At 38.3% G+C, this 24843-nt stretch overlaps 2 protein-coding genes across 2 annotated transcripts in view; one reads left to right on the plus strand and one right to left on the minus strand.

Moving 5' to 3' along the window:
• Positions 1-4366: 4366 nt before the first annotated feature.
• On the minus strand, positions 4367-15900 carry c14h21orf58 (chromosome 14 C21orf58 homolog). Its single transcript, XM_088607317.1, has 9 exons — positions 15526-15900; positions 11960-12020; positions 11158-11231; positions 10263-10421; positions 8717-8831; positions 7282-7439; positions 6220-6461; positions 5721-5767; positions 4367-4653 (listed from the first exon to the last, which is right to left on the minus strand). The coding sequence occupies exons 1-8, from the start codon at positions 15580-15582 to the stop codon at positions 5722-5724; spliced, it is 912 nt and encodes a 303-aa protein (XP_088463443.1). The 5' UTR covers positions 15583-15900; the 3' UTR covers positions 4367-4653; position 5721.
• Positions 15901-18864: 2964 nt separating this feature from the next.
• pcnt (pericentrin) overlaps positions 18865-24843 on the plus strand; it is a 73518-nt gene continuing 67539 nt past the window's right edge. The window contains exon 1 of the mRNA XM_088607322.1: positions 18865-19012. Within this exon, the coding sequence (XP_088463448.1) occupies positions 18965-19012 (48 nt within the window). The 5' untranslated portion in view covers positions 18865-18964. The remainder of the gene's footprint in view (positions 19013-24843) is intronic.

Here is a 24843-nt window from a genome sequence, read left to right on the forward strand (position 1 = left end):
GTACCAGCAAGCGAGTGACCGAGCATAGCAATGCAAAGGTGGACATCCGCACCGCGGGAAGTATTCAGTTTGTGAAAATGCACTGTAAGGGTACAAATGTGTTTTGAAATTTAATTATATGTAGTTCTACAAACACTGTGAGTGATGTTTTATAGTGTTGCAGGTCAAACTAACAACGTGTGTTTTATTCAAGCTTTCAACGAGGCTGAAGCTATTTTACATCGCCCTGTGTGTTTTATTTACACACCAATTATTCCGTTTCGGAGCTGTCAGAGAAATCTATTTTTGCGAATATTATTTCCTGTTTAATAATATAAACTTTTAATCAAATAACAATTATATTTAACGTTCTAGCTTATTATATAAAACAATCGTACACACCAGGTTCATACAACTTCAGTCTAGTTCTACAATTACATTAATAATTACAATTACACCAATTATAAACTGAACTGTGTTTACAGTTAATACATTACACTTTATAATTAAGAAACCAAAACAACAGTAGAAAGCAGAACCATGAAAAACAGACTCCTCAGTCCTCTCCGCGTATACATAGTGTATTTGTACATAAACGGTATATTACTAACGTATTGGATGTCAGGCTGATATACCATTATATGGGTAAAATCTCGGATTTTCTTCTGCGGTCAACTGTCAAAACGTAAACTTTTTAGATAACAGTGTCGATGCAGTTGCGCGAATACAATGAAGTAGGTAGGTGTTTATTTTGAACACTCAATGAAGTAGGTTTATTTTGTGGTGTGTTTTTCAAATAAACACTTCATTTTTATAAATAGCCCTGTATAATTTGTAAAGTTAATTAATATTCGCAAATTGTCATGTCAAGTTTTTTTTATACAATTTTCATTATCACACATGATTAGAACTTACAGCTAGATACTTATACAGCTTGTTACAGTTTTCAAAACTGATCTGTTTTGATATTCTTCTCCAGGGAACTAAAAAGGAATGCATATAGTTTTTAATTAATGAAGTTCACTAATGTTTATCAATCCTTTTTTTAAATAATACCAAGAGACTTTTTATTTTCTGCCTCTCGACTTCTTCTCACCTCCTCATGCTGTATTTCTGTGATGAGAAGCTTTGGGGGGACAGAACAGGAAACCCTTTTTGCCACAAAGTCGAATTTGTTTAAAACAATTTAAAGTCCATTTAGTTTAAAGACCGGGGTTAAGGATTTGTTATATAGTTTTTCAGTCGTACCCTCATTAACAGCGTATCATGCTCTTTTTGCGTCTGCATCAAGCTAGCCTTAACAGGTTCAATCACTCGTAATTGTGTTCTTCACACTAAAAACAAATTTGTGACGTATTACAGTACTATGCGATGCAAAACATTTATACAGTCATATACACTCCATTATTTTCTTTATTTCATGAACTTTGCTTATGTTTCCCATATGTAGCCCACACTACAATACATGAACAGAAAGGTAAAAATGTGGAAAAAGTTGAACAACTGCCAGTTAGCTATCTCTCAGGACAAGACACTTCTCACAGATCATGCTAGTGCCTTTAGGTACACCTCATTATTTTGTTAACTAATTAATTCCTTAACCTTATACAGCACTTTTCTGGACACACTACTCAAAGCACTTTACAGGTAATGGGGACTCCCCTCCACCACCACCAATGTGCAGCCCCACCTGGATGATGCAACGTCAGCCATAGTACGCCAGAATGCTCACCACACACCAGCTATCAGCAGGGAGGAGAACAGAGTTCTGAAGCCAATTCATAGATGGGGATTATTAGGAGGCCATCATTGGTAAAGGCCAATGGGAACTTTGACCAGGATGCCAGAGTAACACCCCTACTCTTTTCAAGAAACACACTGGGTTTTTTAATGACCACAGAGAGTTAGGACCTCGGTTTTATGTCTCATCCGAAGGACGGCGCCTGTTTACAGTATAGTGTCTCTGTCACTATAATGGGGCATTAGAACCAAAACAGACTGCAAGACACCTCTTCCAGCAGCAACCTTAGTTTTTCCCAGGTGGTCTCCCATCCAGGTACTGACCAGGCTCACACCTACTTAGCTTCAGTGGGTTGCCAGTTGTCAGTTGCAGGATTTTATTCTGTTCATCCGCTGGGTGAATAGCCACTAAACAGATGGAAACCCCATTACAATGGGAAAAGGATAGCTAATGGGATAAATACATTTTCATCAACCACATATCCAGTCTCCTCTTTGCTTATGTCAGCCACCTTAGCAAAATGTCCATTTAGTACTAAGTAAAAGAAGCTGTTACAAAGCCATATAGTGGCACTTACAAAGCAACATTGGCATACTCTAACAGCTATCATAAAACTTGTGCAAAAATTGTATGCACAAGACATTGGTACCCTAACATCAGTGGTGTCCAATCCAATACATTCCCATGGAAACTAGTCTCTAGTAACTACTATACCTGCCATCACTGTTAATTTAATTGTCCATACAAACATGATACCCACAATGCCAGCTTGATCTGCATTGAATTTTACTGCCATACACAGCATAGTTTTCAGTGTTGGGCTAGCAGACCTTACAAGCATCCAACATTAAAAGCAGGAATGCTTCAGCTGTGAAAAGGTAGGAGAAAGTGTCAAAAAACTAGTGTCGGGCCGGAGGTGTGAGGGCTATACTGACATGAAGTTTGCATAGAATGGCTAGTGTCTCTGTAAGGATGGTACATTCCGTGTCTTTCCTTGTTCAAAGGTCCACCTTGTGCAGTTACCTGACAGTTCAAGGTGACGTGTGATTGTGAGACAGGTCTAACTGGACTTTAGACTGAGATAAATATGCACTGCAGCATTAATCCTGGTCATCTGCATGACTTGATCAATGATCCCCAAGCAGTTAGCTCTGCCCACTTCCAAGACATCAAAGGGAGACTTCCACTTGCCTGAGAATGTGTCCAGAGACCTGGTAGGAGGAGCTTCAAACACCCCAGTCATTAGGACTCATGGGGCACACAGACAGAAGAAACTAAAGTAAAACCGTTCGTACCACAGCACACAGGTAAGGACTCAGACACTAAGGATTCTAGTAGAGAATTAGAGGAAGGCTCCAGCATCATCTTCCTCTCCCCTACCGAAGGTAGATTCAGAGCAAAACAGGGTGGGAAGGCACATAAGAGACCACATTGTCCAGTATGGCCAAGACTGAGGAGATATCGAAAACTACAAATAGTTTCTTCTGTCTGTGGTGGAAGAAAGCATGCCAGCTCACCAACTGGAGTTGGTTTTAGAGAGCAGAGATGTTGGACTGCTCCTCTGGGAAATTTGGGTTTTGGTAAGTGGGATGCATGGGGATCTTTTACTGTTCTGTGAGTATGTGCCTCTTTTGATTAAGTTGTGTTATGTATTCTGTGTATTGGGTAGGCAGTTATAGAATCTGTCGCATCGCGGGTCCTGTGTGATGAATAGATTGATAATAAAGTATTAAAAAGTGTAATTATGTATGACACCTGTTCTGTGCAGATCTTTGGGTGTACTGATGGTTCTGGTAGAATAGAGGAACCTGTTGTAGGGCAAAAACGGTCCTAGTACTCTTAATGTTGCTAGGTGGAGTAGCTAGCAACAAAAGCTAACATTATCCTGCATTTAGGGATCACGCTCTGTGACAAAAACTTTTTACAAATATACTGTATGTGTTCCGGTAAAACACATTAAATATGAATTGATTATGTTTGCTATGAAGTATATATGGGCGGCTCTCCAGAGCCAGGAATCTCTATGTCATTGTGATAGAGTCTGTCTAGTTCAAAATTTAATACAGGGCAGCTGGAAACCCAATTATTTACCAACAAAGAGCTTAATACAATAAACACTAAGTTGTTTCCTGGTTTAGAGAATACAAACAGAAAACAAAAGACTGTTTATAAAAGGCTTTTAAATTGGTAAAATAATCTACTTCATTTTCTTTTTATTCAATCTTATAGTGATTTTGTTCCAAACATAAACAGTTACTGTTTCACAAAAAGAAACATATGTTGTTAGAATCGACATTTATTAAAATTTCAAGCACTTTGCAAAAAATCATAAATACAAAAATACTTAGCTTACAAAGAAAAGTAAGAAATAGATATAGTTTGTGACAACAGTAGGTGAAACTATTGGAAAGGTCATTCCATATGGATAGATGCACTAAATTAAGGAGAAAACAGTCCTTTAAAATAACATGATATATTAAAGCTTTACTGAAAAGAAGCAAACGTTTCAGGCTAAATATAGCATTATTAAGATAACATATAATAATATGGCTTTTTCTTTCAATAACCCCTTTAAAGAGAAGATTTGTATTCAGAATCATGAAGAATATTTAACGTAAAATCTATTTCAACTTCTAACTACATATATTTTTCATACATCTGCATCAACATTCCATGGTTTGCTCAAAGTGATATAATCAGCGACTGGGTTTAAAATGGACAGTCATTTGAAATACTGAAACACTCCTTTGCAGCCTTGCACAGGAAAGAAGATGTTGCAACAATCTGCAAGGATCTCAAACAGTCTGGTCCCTTCCTTCTGTATGGATGTCAGCAATGTCCAACCTATACACTCCCAGTCAGATTGCTTAAGGTACTGCCTGAAGATGGATGCAACTTCTTTGTGAAGATAAAATGGATAGTCACCTAAATGCCTGTCAAAATAAGAAGGAAGTGCTATAAATGTAGATCAGAGATCCTAGATTGATAAGCCAAGTGAACTGGGATACATCCACTGCCACTCACAGTAAATATCTGTTTACAGACACTAAACTCAAGCACAACCTCTCCCATTATGGATCACATATACAGTATACTGTCATTCAAATAATTTCTTGCTACACACAGCTTGTTTCTTGAAAGGAGAAAACTATCGAGCCATGGAACCCCAGAGATTTATTTTTTTGTTTTTCTCTGATCCTTCCTCGATGGTTACACTGTTACTCTATAATACATTAAACTACTTTACATCCACTTACACTGTATATCCCCATCTGTATAATTTGTGTTAATAGCAGTAAAAATACTATGTGACCAATTGATTTGAAGGGTGCAACACAAAGATAAAATTGAATTGAATCAGCAATTTGTAGACTTTCTTTCAAGAAAATGATCTGCACAAGAAACATGCTGTAACAAAAGGAGGAGAAATACCATCCGAAGTATTTCGGAGTGTAAGAGAAATACATTTCTATTAAAATAATCACTTCACCGGACACTTCAATAGATAAAAGGCTACTTTTTGTCATTATGTGCAGAGATTTTTAGGAAGCATGCCCCTATGGGTAACAAAGGAGAATAAATTGTGGTGAATTTTGGTTAAAATGTTTCAGCCTTTTAAGAAAGGATTAGATTCCCTTCAGCATTACTTTGACAGAAAACATAGGGCAGGTGGCTTTAATGTGCTTGTCTGACAAATGTTCCTCAGATATGTTTTTTATTCAATTATTTGACTGATGTCTTTTTAAGGCAGACATGCAGCTCGCAAAACCATTATGTTACATTAAGAAAAATTCATACATTCACATTAAAATTTACACAGTGCAGAATATGTAATGAAGTGTAAGACAAATGAACTCTCAGACTGTGCAAAAATAGTTGTTGGCCTAGGCTGCATTGAATACAAATATGGTTTAGCCAGCATAATGAGACATTTTAAAATAGTACCTAAATTAGTTCTTAAGCTACTGTTTTTAAAAAGTAATTAAATAGGTAAGCTCACCTCAAAGGCCCAGTGGGACTCTGTTGTGGAACCCATCCATTGTTACCCTTATAAAGACAACACGGGAAAAAAATCATTTTTTTATTTTCAATTTTCATGAAAGAAAACTTTAACCATATCAGGATCCAGTCTTAGTTCAGTTCTAGAACCAATGTACTGTTTATTATAAAAATAATTGCATTTAATTTACCATGACTAATATTTTTAGTGTTTCACACAAACTTACATTGTTGTTGTAGTCTAAGTGGATTTATTGTGAGGATAGTCATACTTAAAGCGTTGTTTAGATAGATAGATAATACTTTATTAATCCCGTAGGGAAATTGATGTGTTACAGCAGTCCAGTTTATGGGCCATAGCATTCACTATAATTTCATTCCTTATTTGTTGCTTCCAAATGTTGCTTCAGTGGAGATTTGCTAGGTTAAATACTGTAAGTGCAATACTTCACATCCTTGTTTCAGTTTCTGTACCTCACAGATGCTGTGCAGATTCTTACGTGTTAAGAGGTGGGAGTGTAGTGGGGCCCGTCAGGTGATGCACTGATGGTTGGTAACCACCTCCCTGGCCCAAGGAATTAGAGGACACCATAGGTGGCCACATGGGGTAGCTGACAGGTGGAAGCTGTCCAGGAAAAGGTGGGAATTGGAGGGGAGGAGGGGTGTAGTGGTGGTGATGATGAACTGAATTTCCGCGGGGCTTTTCTGTCTTCAGGATGATGGGCGAGCCCAAATAACTGTCCTAGAAGATGATGAAGATAATAAAAAATTGAAAACTGCATACATAGGATAGCAGCTGGTAATTAAATCTAATAGATTTCTTCAATTTGCAGTCCACGTAACATGGACAGGATACCAGTCCATTACAGATCTGCCAGGATTTTACCCTCTCGCTCTTCTCAGTCCTCGCTCACTGTTGAGATCGACTTTAGTCTTTCTCTTGTGTGCGTACCTTACTGACATGACTTCTGAATACCCGACCCAGCTCTGTCTCCGGCTTCGTCTTCGTTTCTGTCTAGCGGCGTTTGGATTTGGATACTTTTCTGACCTGACTTCTGGATACCTGACGCAGCTCTGTCTCCGACTTTGACTTCGTCTCTGCCTAGTGTCTTTTGGATTTGTTTACTCTTGACCAGACTCTCCGGAAACCCGACCAAGCCTGCCTATCCCGACCTCGTAATACTGCCTTTCGCTCCTAGGATTTTGGACACCTACTCTCTCAGCACTGCATAGGGTCTGGCCACCTTTTCTCACAAGTCCCTAGTGACTTTACTGGCACTGGGATGATAAACAAGCGGTTCCTATATGTTGTCAGCACTGCTGAAGTCTAGTTACTGTAAATAAACAGGCCCTGAATATGCTAATATTCTTGTTTTTAACATTTATAGAACACTTTCCCTCTCTCTTTCACTGAGCTGAGCTGTGACTTCTTGCATCCCTACAATATGATATATTGATAGTTTGTGACTGTACAGTGAGTCAAGAAGATCTTTGGCCCCATAGTTTACCAACCAATTGGTTTGACTTTAAAGTTTCAGGGATGGAGAGCTGGTGTCACCAACCTGGTTGGGCTGAGAGAACTGCTGATTGGGAGCAGGTCCAGGGTGTCTACCACCTCCAGTGGGAGAAAATGCCATGGGTGGAATGGCCTTCAGCATCATGTTGTGCATGATAATCTGGTGCATCTGGGCATTTTGCATCAACATTAACTCTACCATATCTAAGAAACAAAAGGCAGTGGGATTTTCTTTTTGTAAAGTATGTAACATTTTCATGGATAGCAATACTGCAATGTACAGGTTTTTTTAGTGAATTTAACATGTCAATAAAGTCTTAAAAACATTATTTATTGAAAACTTCACATTTTCCTTATGTATTACATATACAGTATATTACTTCAATATTATTAATAATTGCAGATGCAAAGTGATTTTCCTCCCAAAGTAGTTTGCATATAGAAGGGATCCCATTAAGGTGTATACCTTTATTAAAATATAAAGATATCATAATTGTTGTATCATGTCCTTTTAATACAAAATTGGTCCCCCAAACTGTGCTGGGCTTGCAACAATTTGTTGGTATTATTAGTAACATGCTGTCCTCATTCAGAGATTTTGTTTTTGTTTTGCTTAACACACTTCTTAAAGTGCAAAAGTCAGAGTATGGGACAACCGGTTTATGTGTCTAATGCATGGTTGGTCCCTACTCATGGTCCTGGAGGGTCAATCTACTGTACCTGCAGGTTTTCTAGTCACTTTAAAGTGCTAGCTGAAGAACTCCAGGATAAAAGTTAAACTGGTCTAAGTATCCAATAATGAGTATAAGGCTAGTTATGAACACAGCTGGACTCAGTAGAAGCACAAGACCTCCAGGCAGGACTAAGAATTTGACGAATCAGACTGATTTTTCATGGCCTTTCATCTACCCAGTTTCTTCTGTGGTTGGCCACCAATGTTTCAAGTATGTGTTTCAAAACTGGAACAAACAAGTTTCAAATATATTTCAATTTCAAATCTTATGTTATTATGCTTTATAGAGAACTTTGTGAAAATAAACTGATATTTCATTGCTCGAAGAGATTGAACTGCTTTCATTCAATTAGAATTCACAGCTTTTTAAGACATATCTCCATTGAAGAAACTGAGAACTGTATGTCAATAAGTCTATTCTAGAAGGCAGCCATTTTCAATAAGCAAATATCCTCTGTCTGTTAAACTTAGCAAGCAGCCACTCTACAACTCACAACTGGCGGTGGTGGAGTCCCCATTACCTGTAAAGCACTTTGAGTGGAATGTCCAGAAAAAAGCTATATAAGTGTAAGGAATTATTGTTATTAAACATTTTAAAGCAAATGTTATTCCCAACATTTTAAAATTCATTCTTTTTAAAAACAAAAACATATACAGAATCGCTAAACTCAATGTAGTTTGCATTACATTGCAATCCATTAATTGTGCTCTGATTTAGATGAACACCATATCAAAAACAACAACCCACCTTCTTTTATGCTCCCGGATTTGATTGGTGGTAAAGGTTGTGGAGGTGGGATCTGTGTGATCAGTGGTTGTTGCTGTGGCAACTGTTGGATAATTGTTGCAGGCTGCTGTGGCATCTGGAGCACAGAAACACGTATGGAAAAACAGCTTCCAGATTATGAAGTGTTCCTAAGAAGAGCATAACCTCAGTACACATTAGTATACTGTAATCTAGCAGTGTTTATTATAATCTGTTCTTTCATTACAGGGATTTCATTAGCAAACTGAGAAGCAAGCTTCATTCTAAATCCTCATTACGGTTCTATATATTGGTATATAAAAGAATGAAGAACAGTTTGCCACTGTGATTTTTTTTTAATAGCTAGCTTTGACCTCTAGGATAATACTGTATATCAATTATAATATTACATAAATTAAAACTGTCCACATTTCAATATGTGATGACACCCGAAGTAGGCTCCACAGCCAAAACGTTGTGTTTCTTTTCTTCTATTTTCAGCATGGAATAAACCTTTACTTGTTCCTTAGCAGCCTACGCATGCTGATGCAGCTACCTACTTGAACACATTTCAATATGTAACAACAGTATGAGGCTACATTGCAACCTTATTTCCACTTGCATGCAAATTCCACGTGGCGTGTTTTACCTACAGTTCAAAAGCTGTTTCATTTCTCTTCAAGGCAAGGAAAGGGACAGGTATGGTGACAGTATACAGTGGTGACATATGACGTTATTTAATGAATCAGATGGTTATATAGTCAATACTGAAAGTAAAACCTAAAACTGTGTTACCTTAATGGATACAGAGTAGTATAACAGTGTAGATAATGGTGTTTCATAAAAAATTAAGAAAGTTAACGGAGACGTCCATGATAGTCATGTGGTTCACTAGCAGTTTAAGGGCCAAAGAGAGCCTATTACAAAAGAACCCCACAGAGTCATCTTCTACAGTGTAGTAAGATTGCTTTAGCCTTCTATGACTTGTGAGAAGATGCATCCCCTGTTTTCTACCACAAACACATCTAAATTTAATGTCCACTGGACTGGTGAATACATGGATCAAATTCACACATAATCTTCTTTGATCCAGGCTAAAAAACAGATCTGTCCCTTGTATGAAATGCACCAAAGATCAGGTTTCTCTCTTATGAACTGCATTGTCTTTCTTGTAGTGTGGTGACCAAAACTGATCACAGTGGTCCAAAATGTTAACTAGGTAACACGTTTATCCGAAGTGGCCTGCATGTGCACCTATTCATATTGCTATGAATTTAACGAAGCAATCTGGATGAATTACCTTTTGCAAAACTATAACACCAACACTCCACCCGCTTCTCCACATTGCTTCTCTAACCAGTGCAATTTCTACTTATAATATTCCATTATTTAAAATTCTACACTCTCTTCATTTAAATCTTTTTCCAAGAATGATGTGCATAATTCTTTGAACAGTTGTACCTTACGTTTTAAAGCTATTCTAATGTTACTTTGAAAGGGTATCTAAGTTCAAGCATGCAAAGGGGTAGGCCAGTCAGTCGCCTCTCACCATCTGCTGGATGATGCGTGGGGGCTGTGGCTGAGGTAGGGGTGGGGGCTGCTGGTAGTTGTGAATAGGCTGCTGTTGGGGGTCGGTGCCCTGTCGGTACCTGGTCTTCGTCCCTCCCCAGGTGTGTGGACGGTTCAGCTCCTCCAGCATGTGCTGCTCCTATGGCAAAGTACACAAGACACACACAAAGAGAAGCACCTGAGTCCTGCTTTTCTAAAGCTGATAAAGTCTTAACTAATAAATGAGGGCAGAGCCAGCCCTATGATTGTAAAAGAACATTGACCTTCAAACCTAGTAAGTCAAAAGTAAGGTCTAAAACATGAACATGCTTCACATTAATGTACTCCAAATAGTAACAGTCTGTTAAAAAAGCATTCCTCTTCTAAACATTACTAAACAAATTCCCCTGTATTTTTGTTAATAACTGATAATACAAGTTTCCCTCCAAGGCTATAAAGTCAAGACTGATAAAAAAAATACTAATATTTTCTCAAAGTATTGCTTTTTTGGTTTCTTCTAGTTTAGAATTTACGTGCAATTTCAGTTGTGAAGGTGCTGGAAGCTTAACTTTCAGCCCTCAGAAAGCTTAGCATAAATGAACGTTGTGTTGGTTAAGTTGCTATCAGAAGTGTCATGGACAAGACCAACTGTGAGGTGGGTGTGGGTGCATAACAACCTGTGCTTGTGTATTACAGTGGTGACACTAGTGACCAAAAAAGTATGGTCAGTTATGTTTGTCTTGTTAGTGGTTGATGATGAAAACCTAATGGCTAAACCATTCTGTGTTTGCGTATTCTTGCCATTAGTAAGGTGACTGTTCAGAGATGAATCTTGGTATTTTGTTATTTTACGTCAGACCTGTCCTAATATAATTAATACTGGCAGTGAATGGTACCCTGAGTTTCTGCAGCAGGTCCTTCTTTCTTCGGAGGGCACTGTGCAGTGCATCCTCATGTCCACCAATGCTTCCTGTGCCAAAACAAGTAATTAGAAGCTTTTTTCATTTTTTTCCAACCTGCTTATTATGCCACAACCTTACAAACCCCTTTGCAACCTGGAACTCCCTCAATTAAATCTGAATTAAAAAACATTTCCAGTTCAGGCCACATGAGTGCACCAAAGTACAATTTTTGTGGGTCTGGAAGGTTCAAGTCCTGCATGAAATTCTTCCTATCACCAAATATTAATAGGAGCCCGAATTTCTGTTCTGGAGTGGTTGGATATGGCCTGCTAAAATGAATTAAAACTGGTCAATTCTATGAAAATGCAACAGATTTATCAGGTGTTAGTCACAGTGGGAGACAGGCTGGCCTGACACTTAGCACTGCTGCTTCACAGCTCTGTGGTTGTGGGTTTGATTTAGACAGGGGGACTTACATGTGGACTTTGAATGTTCTCCCTATGTCTACATAGGTTTTCTCCAGTTATTCTGTTATGATTGCTAGGTTAATTGGTGCGATGGACTTGCATCCTGGCCAGGGGTAGTCACACCTTGTATCCTGTCCTTCTGGGACAGGCTACAGAGTGTTGTGACCCTTACCAGGAATCTGTAGCTGACAGGTGGTGGGTAGGTGGAAGTTATCACTGTTATTAAATGGGAAAATAAAACACAGGTTCCCAAAAGTCCGATTAAAGTCTCCCACACATTCGGATTGGCACTATCCTGGTTAAATTCAGTAAGACAGAAAAACACCTACTTGCTGTGGAAAAAGCTGTTTCCAATCTTTCATCCAAGTTGTCCCGTTCATTCTCCAGTCTCTGGAGAAAAGAATAATACTATCATGCTTGGTTGTGGTTTTAAAGTACTCACAGGGATTAGCTGGCTTCTGCTCTGCATACAGTATAACCATGCATAGACCAAAACTATGAACTGACAGCATTATTAACTCATGAAACCAAACAGGTAAAACAACATTAGACGATTTGGTTTGGCCCATGTGGGCACACTCATCAATTCTTGATTCCAAAGAGTTACTTTCATTTTGTGACATTAGAAAAGAAGAGTACAAACACTGTCCAAAAGTGATTCAAACATGACATTATAACTATTTGATGAAGAAAGGTGATAGAAAAACACAGTTATAACATATGTAGTATACAGTAAGTGTACTTTTTGTTTACAATATGACAGCTGCTGCCTGATGGTCCCCATGAAGCATGCTTCATTAACACCAGTTTTCAGGGGAATCACCAGGTTGCAAGTACTTTAACTTAGGTCTGGGTTTATCCCAGTTCCTGCTGCATTAGGAAGACTGAGAATGCTCCCTGGATGGTACAGTAATCCAACTTCAATTCTGGATTAAAAAACAATTAGATAAAATCTTTGAAGCAAGTTATTTTCTCTAATGCGAAATAAACTTACTGGGTTTTATTACTTAGAGCTGCTAAGTAGAAAGATGGGCTTGCTTTGATTAGGAATATATTCTGAAAATACATTGTAGTTTTAGGAATTTGATTAAGATGTATTCCATGTTTTTGTACTGAAGTATATTGCATTTGTTGGTTCTGTTGTTACGGATTAGTGCCATTAATGACTAGATTGAATACATATTGCACCTTATGTCATGGCCAGTAAGGTAAGGTGAGGTTACTTTATTTGCGATATACAATTTCTTGCATTAGGAATTTGTCTTTTCACATACCCCAACTTGTTCTCCATGAGACACACAGACAGAGAGAAGCTTGGGGTCAGAGCACAGGGTCAGCCATTGTACAGTGCCCCTGGAGCAGTTGGGGTTAAGGGCCTTGCTCAGGGCCAATTTCTCAAAAATATAGCTTCTGTCATTGATGGACTGGAGGAGATTAGTATGGATAATTTTGTTTGTTGTTTTAGTGGAAACATTCAGTATTTGGAGTAATGAACTGCAATAGCATCAACACTATTAGCGTTGATCCTCTTGTCAGTGCTAATATTGCAGGTTAAAACGGATGCACAAGCTGATAGCAAAGAATGGCATTGCATGCAGAGCAAAACAAACTGAGGAGCATTTGTCTGTTAAAGTCATTCTTCCCAGTGGTGCTAAAAACAACTGAAGAATACTGAAGAGTACAGTATTTGCTGGAAGAAAATAGACATCAACAAATGTGAAATGCTCAATTTAGCACAAGGATTTATTAAATAAGGGTCTGTAAACCTTTTTGGCTGAATACTATCAGTAATTTACTTCAGTAAACTGGATCAGATGTTTAAAGAAACTCCCTGGCTATGGGGATAAAATCACAATTTGAGGATAACACAGGATAACATATGGTACGTGGGTTCCATAAGATTTCAAGGCTGATTATTATTTGATGGATAATACTTCAAACTATGTTTCATGTATTGAATGGAATTTACAGTACCTCTCTACTGAAGAGTGAATTATTAGGTGATAGTGAGGAATATTATTCTTGCCGTGGCTATATGTAGACATTGCTTTGAATAAGGCTCCTACTGATACATTAAAAAGCAGGACATATTATTTATTCCACATTTATTCATTATATTGCTGAAATCACCATTGATTGATTGCCTGCAATCAGGTTTCTCTGCGATTTGATTGAACACCCTGTACACCTCCTAAGATAATCAGAATCAATTGTGTTAGCCAACATATCTCCCCTGGAACAATTGTAAAAGCACTGCAAAAGGTTATCACACCTTGCTCAAAAACAAAACACACCTGCTAATGAGAAAAAGTTGAAATATAGCTCTGATTTTTAATATACTGTATAAGAGCACATTAATGAATCAAGATGTCTGAAAATACATGCCATTTTTTAAACTAATTTTATTTACCGAAATGATAGCGTCTCTGGGAGGTATGAAAATGTATTACATAATAAATTGTAAAATAAGTTCCATAATACTACATTAAAATAGCAGCCACAGTGTAGCTTATTTAACATGAAACTCAAAGGGCCTAATTTACTAAATAGAATTCAGCAAAATCAATTATGTACATTGTTATTTTAACAACCATGAAAATGCTGTAGGATTTTTGAATGTTAATTATAACTAAAATTGGAGAATGGAAAGCTGAGTTGAGTTATGATTGACGGCCCTGATTTGGTTATGTGTTAGAAATGTAAATAAATACAAATAATAATAATGAATTATCTCATGTAAATAACACAGTAAAGTTCAGTATACTGTATGTCACTTCAGGAATTTCATTTCTTGCCTTTCTTTTGCATGGGTATTTTAATTCTCTCCTGTAAAAAGGAACTTCTCCTCCATGACAATATTTAAAAATAAAAAAATGGTAACAAGAACTGTTAAAACCCAATTTCAAAATTCTGCCTTTTAAGTTCAGTAGATACAATCACCCATATCTATCACATCTTTGTCATGTGCCTATACTCATATGATTTTGTATCACGACTGAACCTAAGTCATAGTATGAACTACAAGCAATAATGGATATTGAACAGAATTACATTAGATATGAAGCAAGTACATTTAAGATCTTACATAACTTCCAATGGTAAATTTAAAGTCTAATTTAAGTACAGCGAAAAACAGAGCAAATTACAAGTGCTGATAAATGACAGAACAATTGAAAACAGAACATAATTTTCACTTATAATGCACAAAAAGTTATTGCTAACTGAAATTCAGAATCTGTCTGTGTTTTGTTACCATCCACTACAGTAAAGGGAAATAATTACTTTAATTTTGTCTTAACTATTATTGCCCTATTCCCCATCTCGCAACCTTCGCTCCTCTGGTCTCCTAACTGTCCCCACAGCCCATCTACACTCTATGGGTGACAGGGCCTTCTCCTGTTATGCCCCTAAGCTCTGGAACTCTCTCCCCAAGGATATCAGAGAGTCACCGTCTTTAAACTCCTTCAAATCCAGACTCAAAACCTTCTTCTTTAGAAGAGCCTTTACTTTACTGGTTCCATTCTTTACCCCTCTGCTCCTACTGTACTTAGCACCACCATCTACTGTCTCCTCTGTGTATTCTCTTTATCTTGTGTATTTTTAATTGTTGTTATTGCTGTTGTCGTTTCGTAAAGTGCTTTGAGAAGCCACCTTTAAAGGCGCTATATAAAATAAAGTTTATTATTATTAACCGCGACCCTCACCAGGAGAAGCGGAGTGAAAATGGATGGATTGCTGGATTATTATTATTAATTTTATTTTCAGAAAAATCAGTGCCTACACCAACTGAAATTCCCCATGGTGTTCTATAAAGTGGACTTCTGATAAGTCTTGTTGTTTCAAAAAGATTCCAGAGTCTGTGTGATATTACTATTAAAACACAGAAAACACTTACCTTTTCTAAAAGTTTGAGCTTAAGCCTAGTCATCTGGTCAACCATAGGGTCTGTCATGGCAAATGAAGGATGAGACAGGCCAGTAAAAACAACTGGAGTGCTGGTTTTTGACAAACTCCTTCTAAGGCGCAGTAGATTTTTGACCTGTTGATTTCACTGATTAAACATTCACAACTTACTTTCCTTATCTACTAAATCTGCAAGTGCAGGTGACTTTTATGTGTACTCCCAAATTGGATCATTCTAGCAACTCCAGAAGCCCTGTTTCCCTGTGCCAGTGGCCTGAATCAAGTATTATCCAGTGTTTCCCTCTATATCTCCATGCCAAGCCTTAGCCTTCAACCTGGTTGCTAGACACTGTCTGCTGCACTCTGACCAGCCCAGCTTGCTGGTTGCTAAGCCTGGCCTTGCTCCCAAACAATTCCATCTCCAAGCAAGTGCAACCATGCGATATAAACATGAAAAGACACACACACCTAGGGAGTGACTTTACAGCCTTAACTGAATGTCTGGACATGGACTGGGAAATGGACATTGATGATTATCTGATTATCTTATATAAGAGGTCTTGATTTTCAAAACTGTTTATTAATCATAGGTAAAATAAATAAGTACAACATAATACAGGGGTCAATTTGACCCCTTATAGTGGTTTGTGGGGTGGGGATGTTTATTTTGTTCCAGATTTGGCAGAATGAGATCAAGGTTTATAGAGTGACATGCAATTTTAGGAAAAGTAATAAAAATACATTTACGTAACGTAAATGAAAACTAAAATGTAGGATTATTTCTGTGGTGTAGGGGTCAATTTGACCCTAATAGTAGTTCTAGTGTTAAGCAATCAATTTGTTAAATTAAGAGAGCTCTGGTTCTTAAGGGCAGAAGGGTAATCATAGTTCAATCCAAAATGATCTCTGAATTTTACAAACTGCTTGCTTAATTAAACAAAATCAAACTTTTCCAGGTTTTCAGAAACTGGTGACTTAATGCTGATACATAAGACTTGCTGGATGTGGGACTCCCTGAGAGTAGGGTTGGAGACCTTGTTTTATGGCAAGAGATCCATGAATTTATTTTTATTAATGCCATAATTCATATTAAATTAATACAGCCTCAAACTTATTTTTCTTCACTTAAAAAGCAATCAAGCTTTAAATATCGCATAAAGGAGATATGTGTAACATTAATAGAACAAAAATGTCTAATATTGTACAGAACACTTTTCAATGTTATGATGCTTTTTTAAGAGCAAGCAAGCTGATACTGAAGGGGGCATCATAAGCGATGGGGAAATCTGTTTAAGGGCTCCAGTTGTTACCACTCATTATTTCAACAGCGCAAGTAGGAGGTGGACTGCAACGCAAACTTGCAGGACTCCAGCGCTACAGGAGCTGAGTTGTGCACCCCTGCTTTAAATTGTTCTGCATTGTGAAACAGCCAGGGCTAATTAGGAATTATGTGAATATTAATGTCTAATTATACTATATGGAATACAAATGTGGAGCCTAGTATAGAAAGATAGAATAGTTTGTTGAAATATGAGGTCCATTTTTAAATATATAAATAGAAATATATGTTTATTACAATGTCTTAAAGATGTGTGAAGACTGTACAGTATCAGTACTTAGTTCACACACATAAATGTCAACATTGTAGATGTACGGTTTGTGCATATGAAGAAATATACAATATATACATTTCAACTTTATATTGGAGTTGAAATATGCTTATGCATGAGGTTAGGATTCTATTTTGAAACTTGGTATTGTGTAGAAGAGGTTGGTCCAGTTCTGGTCCTGAGGGGCCCGTGCATCTGCATTTTTTCTAGGTTATTCCAAAGTGTCACCATGTAATGGAGGAATTGTTTAATTGGGCCGATAGGCTGGATGTTCTGAAATCCTGATCCTGGAGGCCCAAACAGCTGCAGGTTTTCATTCCGTCTGAGCTTACATATAGTACAGTAATTAATTGAAGCCTTTTAGACTAATAAGTTGCTCAATTGGAAGATTTGTGAATTTTTCTTTCTGCTCCAAAGTTTTGAATTTTATGTTACTTATGAAGTGCAATAGTTCAAAGTTAACCTGCAAGATGTTTAAATAGCAGTAACAATTGAACAGTTCATATTAATATAGGTTAATCCTGTCCTGCCTTTTCTCACTACAAATTGTGAGGAATCCCTTCTTTCTCTTTAGCCTTGTGTTCTTCCAACTGCGTGCATCTGCCTTTCTCTCTCCATGGTCTTCACTGTCTTCCTAGTGATCAGCACTTCCCACTGTAAATAAAAGGGCAATAAAGCAGCTCTGAACCCGAAGTCTCTTCCAGCTTATTATTCTCCATCTCAATATAAGCAATTGAGGTGCACCACTTTCCACTGCACCGTCCTGTTAAGTACATATTTCAAAAGTAAAACTTGTTGACTGTTTGATAATCAATTTTATCCTCAATTGCTGACCCGAAATATATGCGACGTGCTGTATATAGTTGAGTAGTCTTACCCAATTACCAAAATAAAACTATATCCAGTTAAATCCACCTGTCACGACTAAGAAAGCTAATTTATTCTACATTAAATATCTAAGAAAAATAGAAACGTGTTTGTTAAAAATAACAGCGGTGAGAACCACTGTTTCAAAAACAAATTTAATTAACTCAATACAGTTAAGTGTGTAAAAGTGAAAAAACAAGTAAAATGAAAATGTTTCCTCGTGTGCTAATTTCACGTGTGAATGATGTATTTCAGTTTATACTGAGAAGCCGTTGGGGGGTAAAAACAAGAAGTTCAGTATACTGAGGATTACCTTCGTGTACTTTAGAGTCTACCCCTGTGGCGGTGCTTTAGGCGGGTAATTGCAAATCCCTAAAACACCTTACGTGGTTATGGTGGGCTGGAAAAAACAACGTTCGTTATTTTAACTGGCTCACTTAATCTAACCGGGTCCAGGATTCACCTATGTCGACTGGTAAATGTTCAAAGAGGACGTCCTAAACCTTTCTGAATTACCCCATCACAAAAGCTCTGACCAAAACACATAACGCGCAGCTTCGGAAAACAAAAGTGGGCGGGTTGTTGCCGTTGATTTCTATACTTTTAAGGTGTCACTGATAGGTCCTAACAGCTGTCCTGTAACAAAGTCTTGAAAACTTCGTTTTTTAAAGACCACCGCTTATTGGTTGATTTCATACCCTTCGAGCTCAGGAATTACGGAGGAATGATTTCCGACTACAGTACCCAGGAGAAAGGACCCGGACCTCTACTGTAATTGGCTAGCAAATGGCATTTCAGAGATCTGATTGGTTAATCAACTGCGAGAACCCGATAAGGGCGGAGCTAACAGTGCAAGGCGGCCATGTTGAAATTGTTACTGACAGTTATTCGGAAGAGTTTGCAGTCAGAGAACAGAGAAGAAAAGATTTGTTGTTAGATTTTTTTTCTTCAACAATGGACCCAGAGGAGCGACAGAAGAAAGTAGAGGCTGGAAGAGTCAAGGTAAGTTCTTTAGATACGTATGCAAAAATACAAAGAAAGTTTAGCTACGTTACTGAAGCATCTTATTTTTTTCACAAGTGAAATTTAGGTAAAATATGCATGCTTTCGTATGTTCCTCTGTTCTGGGTATAGTTAAGAAAGGCCAGTTTGTATGGTTTAAATTTATTAATATCTTTAGTTTGAAATAATTAAATTCGCAAAGTCAACCATATAACATAAAAGTAACGTTGAACGATTTTTAGAACAGTCTGTTATTTGTACAGATATTTAAAAGCTAACATTTGTATCGGTTGCTATTTCGTATTCAGCCTAGTTTCTTCTTTTGTATTAAACTTTGAGATATTAGGGAGCTGCATTTGCGTTCAGGAGTAGTTACAACCTTGTTTTGCTTCTGAGATCGTGTAGCTATTTTTTCTTGGTTAAAGTTACAAAGTTCGATGTTTAATAAATCTTTATCTTTTGATCTTTGCTTTTTCCAAGAATTTTTGCCTTTATCCATTGTCCAAGATAAGAACTCCTATTACAAACTGTTAAAGTCTGAGGGGTGCACTTGTTGGGCGATTGTTTTGGGGGGGCGGAGATTGACTTTGTGAGTTATCCTGTCGGGGAAATTTTGTATTACCTTTGCTGAAAGACCTGCTAAAATAAATGAGTTTTGCATTTGCACCACTCACGATTTCACGTGCTTGTGCATCATACTTACTGTCTGCAGCCGATTACCTGGCTTTCTCTTAAATGCAATCATGCATTTCCGATCGACTTTCTTTTTGTCTCATCAAGTTTCGTTTCTGCTCGTTGCTCGGGCTTTACAGAATGGGCTTCTGCCAGACAGCGGCTGGCACATCTGTTTTTTTTCCTTTGGCCTCTGTTTTGAATACTTTGCATTTAGGTCGTGTCCTACACGACCCCTTGAATAAATGTGAACCAAGCTGGTTATTACTGGTTACGATGGAAATAACTCGGTGGCCGGCAAGCTGCCACAAACCCTTCATAAACTATCCAGCACATGTCCTGGTTCTTTCTGTACAGAAAGTCAATAGCTACAGTTAGACTTGGGAAAGGCAGGCACTAACATTAAACTAGAACAGTTTTCTGCAGTTAGCTACTGTGTAATGTTAACTTCGATTAAGCACGTATTTGTGAGCGCATTGCACGTAGATTATGTCAAAGAGACGAGATAATATAGTCAGTCCTGCAGTAACCCCCAGATAGGAACATGCCCTTAGTGGAAACTATTTCAAGTCTGAAGTCTTCCCTAAAGTTAACGAAATGTAGGGTGTCTCTTAGAGGAATTTGACACTGCTCTTTCTGCGTAAGACTAGCTTGTCCCGCAGGTGGCAGTTAAATTTAGTAAATGCAGCACAGCTGACGAGCAGTCAGGGTCTGAGCGGTAGACGGAATGCCCGTCTTGACTGGACTCTTGAGTTGTCTGGGAGAAAACAAAATCCGAATAAAGAAAGCTGTTATAAACAACGCAGACCCGATAGCTCAGTGAAAGTGCTGAACCTGTGATACGGTTTGCATTTTAGTATGTGAAGGTTTTCCTCGATGTTTACCGTACTAAATACATTTTTAGAAAAACGTCTAAAAATTAATGGGTTATTGTCATTTTTCCTGCCATTATAGCAATTTTAGATTGTGAAACTGAAGAGGTTAATATTAATTTAGTATATGAATGAGTGTATTGCAAGACTTCGGAAGCTCTGGCCTTGTAGCACAGTAGTTTGGGGTTAAGATTGGGGTGTGCATACTGTACGTACCTTTGATGTATTGTCACTCTTGTGGCATTAGGTAGTAATTTTAGGTTTTCACTTCTTGGATGAAGGAAATGGGCAGCAGGGTGGTGCGGTGATTATCATTGTTGGTTCTCGGAGTTGGAAACCTGGGTTCATTTCTGGACCTGGGGTGCCATCTATGTGGAGTTTGTATTATCTCCGTGCTTGTGTAAGTTTCCTCCAGTGCTCCAAAGACGTCCTGGTAGGTTAATTGGTTTCTGGAAACTTGGCCTTGGTGTGAGTTTGTTGCGATTCACAGCAATGCTAATTTAATAAATCACAAATCTTGTGAAGGGGAAAACAAGCCTGGCTGTAACATTTTTTCCTTTGGCTGTGAGTAGTGATGCAGAGATCTGGCGTTATGCCAGCAGCCATATCACTCACAACTGGCAGCCCAACTGAAGCTACGCAGGTGTGAGCCTGGCCTGTACCTGGATGGGAGAGCTCCTGGGAAAAGCTAATGTTGCTGCTGGAAGAGGTGTTAGTGGGGCCAGCAGGGGGCGCTCACCCTGCGGTCCATGTAGGTCCTAATGCCCTAATATAGTGACAGGGACACTATACTGTAAACAGGCGCCGTCCTTCAGATGAGAAGTAAAACCGAGGTCCTGACTCTCTGTGGTCATTAAAAATATCAGGGTGTTTCTCGAAAAGAGTAGGGGTGTTACCCTGGTGTCCTGGCCAAATTTCCCATTGGCCTTTACCATTCATGGTCTCCTCCATCTGTGAATTGGCTTAATTACTCTGCTCTCCTCCTCCTCATTGATAGCCAATGTGTGGTGAGCTTTCTGGTGCACTATGGCTGCCGTCGCATCATTCAGGTGGATGCTGCATGTTGGTGGTGGTGGAGGGGAGTCCCCATTACCTGTAAAGTGCTCTGAGTGGAGTCTCCAGAAAAAAGTTCTATATACGCAAGTATATGCAATTATTATTATTTGTTTCTGTGTCCTGTGATTGGCTGGTGTCCCAAGTAGGCTACATGTATATCCTCCCTTGTGCCTGATGCCTGCCAGTATAGGCAAGCTTAAGTAACTAACGTGAGCTTTACAGGTTCCTTGTACTACTGGAAACGTATTGAAGTGATATCTTCTGGATATCAGTTCCTTTGTTTAGCAGGTCGTTTTGAAGTACCACGCTTCAGCTCTCCTCAGTGTGGTGTTATTACAGGGCAGATGCTGTAGGTGGTGCACAAGGGCCTGGTTTGGAGGATATATGACCAGAGGAAAGTAGAATGTAAGCTGGCAAAACAGTTATCATCCCTGAAGCTTTCTTATTTTAAAAACTAGATTTTAATGTATACTATTGTTATATATTATATGTATTGTTACATTACAAAATTGTAATATTTTATGTCTAGTAAGGTGATCTATGTAGATGGTTCTTCCTATCGGTTCTGTGGACTCTTTGAACCAATATTTAAAAAGTTTTAATAAAAATAATCCCTTTTGACAATTAGGGTTCAAATAGTTTGCCAATTACATTGTGTTTATGCATCTTAATATTTATGAATACAACTTGTGTTCACTAATGCTTGTATGGTCAAACTACATAATAAATGTAGTTTTTTCACAGAAAGTAAAACATGAAATATCTTCTGGAATGATGAAATTGCAGAACCTATGTTCACACTGGAATACCCTGGGGAAGTGATGTATATAAAATATTGCGAGAATCCTGTAAATTAACTGTGATCTATTTGAATATGTAACATTCAGGCCACGTAGAAGATAATTAACCAGTTGCTGTATTGAAGTACTAGCATAGGATTAGAACCTTTCATTGGTTCAATAGTCTTTTTTTTCTTAGTGGTTACAGCATAATCCAACAGAATTTTCAAGAATTAGAATTTTGTCTAATGCTGATTAAGGAACAAGTAGAGTTTATTCCATGCTGAATACAGAAGAAAAGAAACAACATTTCAGCTGTGGAGCCTTTTTCGAGTGTGATGCACATTCACCTGATGACACCTGAAGAAGGCTCCACAGCCAAAACGTTGTTTCTTTTCTTCCCTTTTCCACATGGAATAAGTCTTTACTGGTTGCTTTGCAGCCTATGCATGCTGACGCAGCTACCTTAAAAGTGAAGACTCTACTTTCTGTAGCGTTAGTCGGAAGTTGGCCATTGCTATTAATATAGTTAAAACTGGTGTAATATAGGTAAAATGGACCATTTCTAAAAAATGCAGCATTTAACTTTACATGTACATTTGTAATACTTACTAATTATAGCTTTTACTGACGTTTACGGTTTCTCATGATGTTTTTCTAAAGCATCTTTATGGTGCAGCTACTGTATATAACATCTAGACTCTGGGGAGTTAAGCCTTGTAGAATCTTGTAAACAGGTGGATTTCAAAATCAGCTTGAATATATATTGTGGTATAAGTATAGTTTGAATTCCTGTCTCTCCTGGCGATATTTCTCGGATGGAAAATGTATTTACAAAGGTTTACAGATGAGTGTCAGGAGCCAAACCTGAAGTCAAAGATCACCCATAATGTCTCTGGTTTTAGATCAAAAGTCAAGCATAATACTGTCATTTGTCCAGGTTATAAGATTGTCCCATAACTCGTGGAAAGAACCAGATCTGCGCCTCTGGCTCAAAGGTTGCCGGTTCGTATCCCACAGCCGGCAGAGGAATCCTACTCCATTGAGCCCCTGAGCAAGGCCCTTAACCCCAACTGCTCCAGGGGTGCTGTATAAATGGCTGACCCTGCGCTCTGACGCCAAGCTTCTCTTCTGTTTGTGTTTCTCATGGAGAGCAAGTTGGGGTATGTGAAAAGACAAATTCCTAATACAGGAAATTGTATTTAGCCAATAAAGTGATCTTATCTTATAACATGACCTCAGGCTTATTGCGATTAAGATGGAAAAGTGTGATGTCAGTGTACTCGCAGGAATGGTGAAGCAGTCTGAGGCAGGAGGCTAGATTCAGGTGCAGGTTCAGGTAATGGGCAAAGAAGCAAAAAGGTAATCCAAATTGTTTCCCGGAACAGGTGTAGGTCAAAGTTCAGGAAAACTTGGAATAAAGTACCAAAGGGATAGTACGGAAGCAGCATAGAAACAGCAGTGAAGTCAATCACAGTATAGGGGCAACTCAGGAACCGGTTAAGAAGACTAGCAAGTTGCTGGAGAGGACTACCATGACTAGAAGAGAAGGCTTAGCACAGCACATGAGAAGGTGGATTGTAAATACTGGAAGGAATCAGTCTGACAACTGGCACCGACTGCCTCCAGTAGCATGTAGTTGTGGTTACTGATTGAATAACAGGGTTAGGGTTGTTAGCAGTGGGTCTGGTGTGATTATTAGTGGTCCGACAAGCACTGGCATGACAAAATGGTCATCCAAACCTTTATTGCAAAATACAGTTGGAGCCCAAAAAAAAGGTACCTTCAAGTCAGGTTTTGTGTCAAGAGTTGTGACAAAGCAGTTTTAGTATTTGATGAAGGGGAACATATTAATAGTACAATTAGGAGTGAATTTCATTCAGCTATCCATTTTCTGACCACTTCTTTCAATTCAGGGTTGTGGGGAGGTGGAGTCAGTTGGAGCTGGAGCCTATCCCACCAGGCAACAGGTGCAAGGCAAAATCTTAAGTTTTTTTTTTTGTCTGGCTTTAGTAGTAGAATATCAATAAATAGTGTTCAATTTCCCAACAAATCTAGTGTCCTGCTGGAGTGTAACTCCTGCATGCTGCCCTCAAAACAGAACCGCAATATGCAGGTCTGTTCTCCATGGTTTGATTAGGATATCCAGTTACAATCAAGTGAAGTTTTGAGGTGCTACTCGAAGATCAAGTGGCTACATCAGCTGTGCCTATTCAGTTTTTGAGGGAGATTGACCTGTTGTAAGTGAGATGTTGGGTCTGAATCTAAGCATGCCTGGAAAGGTTTGGGCAGAAAATCCTTTCCTCTAGGCTCTATAAGTAATATGGAGTTGGAAGTGCTCAATTCATGTTCAGAAAGGGTTCTGCAGGAGGTGATTTGGGAGGGTCCGAAGATCACTGTGAATGGGGAGGTCTTGATTATTTGTGTTGGTGCATCTTGATAAATGAAGGCT

This window comes from Lepisosteus platostomus, chromosome 14 (genome assembly GCF_059453375.1).
Source record: "Lepisosteus platostomus isolate fLepPlt1 chromosome 14, fLepPlt1.hap1, whole genome shotgun sequence".
Taxonomy (NCBI): domain Eukaryota; kingdom Metazoa; phylum Chordata; class Actinopteri; order Semionotiformes; family Lepisosteidae; genus Lepisosteus; species Lepisosteus platostomus.